General features: G+C 31.8%; 1 protein-coding gene across 1 annotated transcript; it reads right to left on the bottom strand.

The window, feature by feature from the left end:
- Positions 1-1861: 1861 nt before the first annotated feature.
- Positions 1862-2436, bottom strand: LOC124885152 (pentatricopeptide repeat-containing protein At4g31070, mitochondrial-like). The gene has a single exon (XM_047403670.1). It carries the CDS (start codon positions 2415-2417, stop codon positions 1866-1868), a length of 552 nt encoding a protein of 183 aa, XP_047259626.1. The 5' UTR covers positions 2418-2436; the 3' UTR covers positions 1862-1865.
- Between the last annotated feature and the right edge of the window lie 670 nt (positions 2437-3106).

Here is a 3106-nt window from a genome sequence, read left to right as displayed (position 1 = left end):
GAATTTGTTTTCTTAGAAAAAATGTTTTCCAAAAATTATCTAGCCAAACATCAGAAAATAAGAAAAATATTTTCCGGCAATTGTTTTCCTCCATACCAAACACACCCTTAGTGTCCATAGTCTGAGTCCTGAAGCAGTGAATAGAATTTGCATGAAAAAGAAATGAGAATGTAATCCAAAATGGAAGTGTCATCATTGAATAAGAATATGTCCACACTCATCCTCTAGATTTTAGTTTGAAGGAAATGTATGCATTCATCCACTATAAGTTGTCATAAATCATAATAACGACATGAATGAGCTTATATTTTTAGTCGTTAACCCGCGAAGGTAGGACAAGGTCTGTATACATCTTAGCCTCCTCAAATTCCGTTTGTATGTATACATCTTAGCCTCCTCAAATTCCGATTGTAGAATTACAATAGATATGTTATTATTTTATTAGCCATTACAAGAATTATGACAAAAGTTATTCCCCATTATAACCTCATTTAGGCTCTTCACCTATATATACACACATCCTTTTTTTGAGGAGGGATACCAAGAATGTAAAAAATATTCTTATTATTCTGCTAGTTTCCTACCAAAATAATTTTTTGTTAGTTCTTAATTTTATATTAAGAGCTTATTGAATTTCAAAGGATACACTCTAGTAATTTCTTTAAGGATAGCGTTTTTGACGCAACTCAAGTTACAAGAGTTTTCAAGTATTTTTCATATTTTTTGAACAGAATTAGTGTTTTAAAAGGTGTTAGTGGTGCGAGCCTCGAGGTGAGGCGAGACATAGATAAAACACAGAGAGGCATGGCGGGAAGATGAAAATATAGAAAGGTGTACGCCCCACTATTTAGGGCGTTTGTCAAAGCGTTGGGGCATTCGTATAAGTACTGAGGTGTAAGCCCAAATATTTGATTGTTAAATACTTACACACTCAAATCAAAAGTAAAATAAAACTTAAAGTCACATTTTCATATGTACTTATCGGTTGATGTTGATGGGCCGCTACTCAAGAAGGTTACTGGGTGTACACTTTCTTCTTTGTAGTTCCTTTTTTTTTTTTTTTTTTAAATCACATACTGACCAAATTTTTAAGTTATTTATCATTTTTTGATCTCTTTTAAAATTACAATATGTGGTAAATGTGTGCATAAATATATTGATCAATTAATGGGACGTGGGTGTTGATTAATTATTTACTATTTTTAGACAAATTCGCGCTTTTGAGGACATATAATACTTTATTATATGAAAAGTTGACTTTATATATTAATTGTATTGTGTGGCTTTGATTAATTTTTTATTTTTTTTGCTGAATCAATTTTCGATACATCTTTTATTTAAAAAAAAAAAATAGTTTTGATGTAATTTTTTTTGGGTGATTTATCTCTTTCAAAAATATTTATTTCTAATTATATTAATTTATAAAATATTAAAAATTAAAGGAGCCACCATGCCTTGGGGCTTATGCCTCGCTCCCTACCCGGTAAAATGCCCCGACTTTAAAAAAACTGGACAGAAACATCCTTTCCGACTTCTGTCGTTCAACTCGAACACAGTAAATCCCTTCGATATGTAGGAACTGCAGACGTGTGTTTCTAAGGTACATCAATCATGAATTATCTGATAAATAAGAAGTGTATCAATCTTGAATCATGACTAGTTTTTGCAAACTGAACCTAATGAGCGCCTATTAATAGAATTTAGCCATTTCTCAAAATGCTTCTCTCCGGTGAATGTCATGGCACAAAGAAAGTCTAATTATCCAGCTTAGAGTTGTAGAGTGCACAAAAGGATTGCAAAATCTAGTCATCTAGCTCAATTCTGCTAAACCCATAGCTTTTTCTCAGTTTTCCTTCTTTCATGTCTCACCTTGCATCCTCAACCCCGGGCCAGTTTTCAGATTCAGCGTACACCAAGCTTAACAAAGCATAATTAGCAGCATTTTCGGGTTCAGATTTGGTGAGTCTATGAGCCAAACGCTCTGCAACTTCCAGTCTTCCATGTAATTTACAAGAGGAGATCAGGGAACTCCAAATTCCGTCGCTTGGTTTCGTAGGCATTCTGCTAATGACCTCACTAGCATATTCTAGTTTACCAGCCCTTCCCAGGAGATCAATGTAGCAAGCATAGAGTTCCACAGTAATTGAGAAACTTTTATCCCTTGACGCTTCATCAAAAAACTTCTTTCCCTCCTCAAAAAGACCACAGTGATTACATGCTGATAAAACTGCAAGTAATGCAATGGAATCCGTCTTTATCCCACCCTCTTTCATTTCAAGAAAAAGTTTCAAAGCCTTGTCTCCAGAACCATGAGTCCCATAAGCACTGATTAATGTATTCCATGATGCAGAATCTCTTATAGACATCTCGTAGAAAACTTGAGCAGAGTCCTTAAGAAAACCACATTTTGAGTACATATTTATGAGGGAGTTACCAATGAACAAATGTGAACTAAGACAAGCATAGCCATGCATTACTTGTCCATGGTATACAGATAATAGTTTAGCACAAGCAGATTTAGATTAGATTTACTTGAGATTAATTTATATTGATTAATTATGAGAAGATCATTTAAAATCAGAGAAACTTTTAGAAAAATTAAAGAATCTTTAATTAGTAATTATTCAAAATACATAAGTCTAAATAAAACAAAAGAAAACCCACAAAGATTAGCCTACCCAATTACCTTAATATCTAGTATTGAAGCAAAATTAATAATCCATTTAAAATCTAGAAGAATGAGACACATACCACCTAATTATGATAAAATCAGATTTAGATACCCACCAAAATATTATAAATATGGTTTAAATGAATAAAGTACAAAAATACAAAGAATTAAAACAAATTATTTCTAAAAAACGTAAAGAATTAAAAAGAAGAATAGAAATACTACATTAGAATATATTTGTCGGAGTTAGTAAAAACTCAATAAATGCACAAAAAGATGAAATATCAAATTTAGAATCACAAATAGATAGTTTAGAATATATATATCAACATGAACTATTTACAATAAAATGAACAACGAAGAATGTATAATAGATGAAAAAATATACGAAAATCACGAAGGATTAAAAATAAAAATAGTATTTTCTAATCTAGG

Source organism: Capsicum annuum, unplaced genomic scaffold, assembly GCF_002878395.1.
Source record: "Capsicum annuum cultivar UCD-10X-F1 unplaced genomic scaffold, UCD10Xv1.1 ctg4643, whole genome shotgun sequence".
Lineage (NCBI taxonomy): Eukaryota > Viridiplantae > Streptophyta > Magnoliopsida > Solanales > Solanaceae > Capsicum > Capsicum annuum.
Note: the sequence above shows the minus strand (reverse complement) of the source record. Positions and strands in the feature narration are given on the sequence as shown.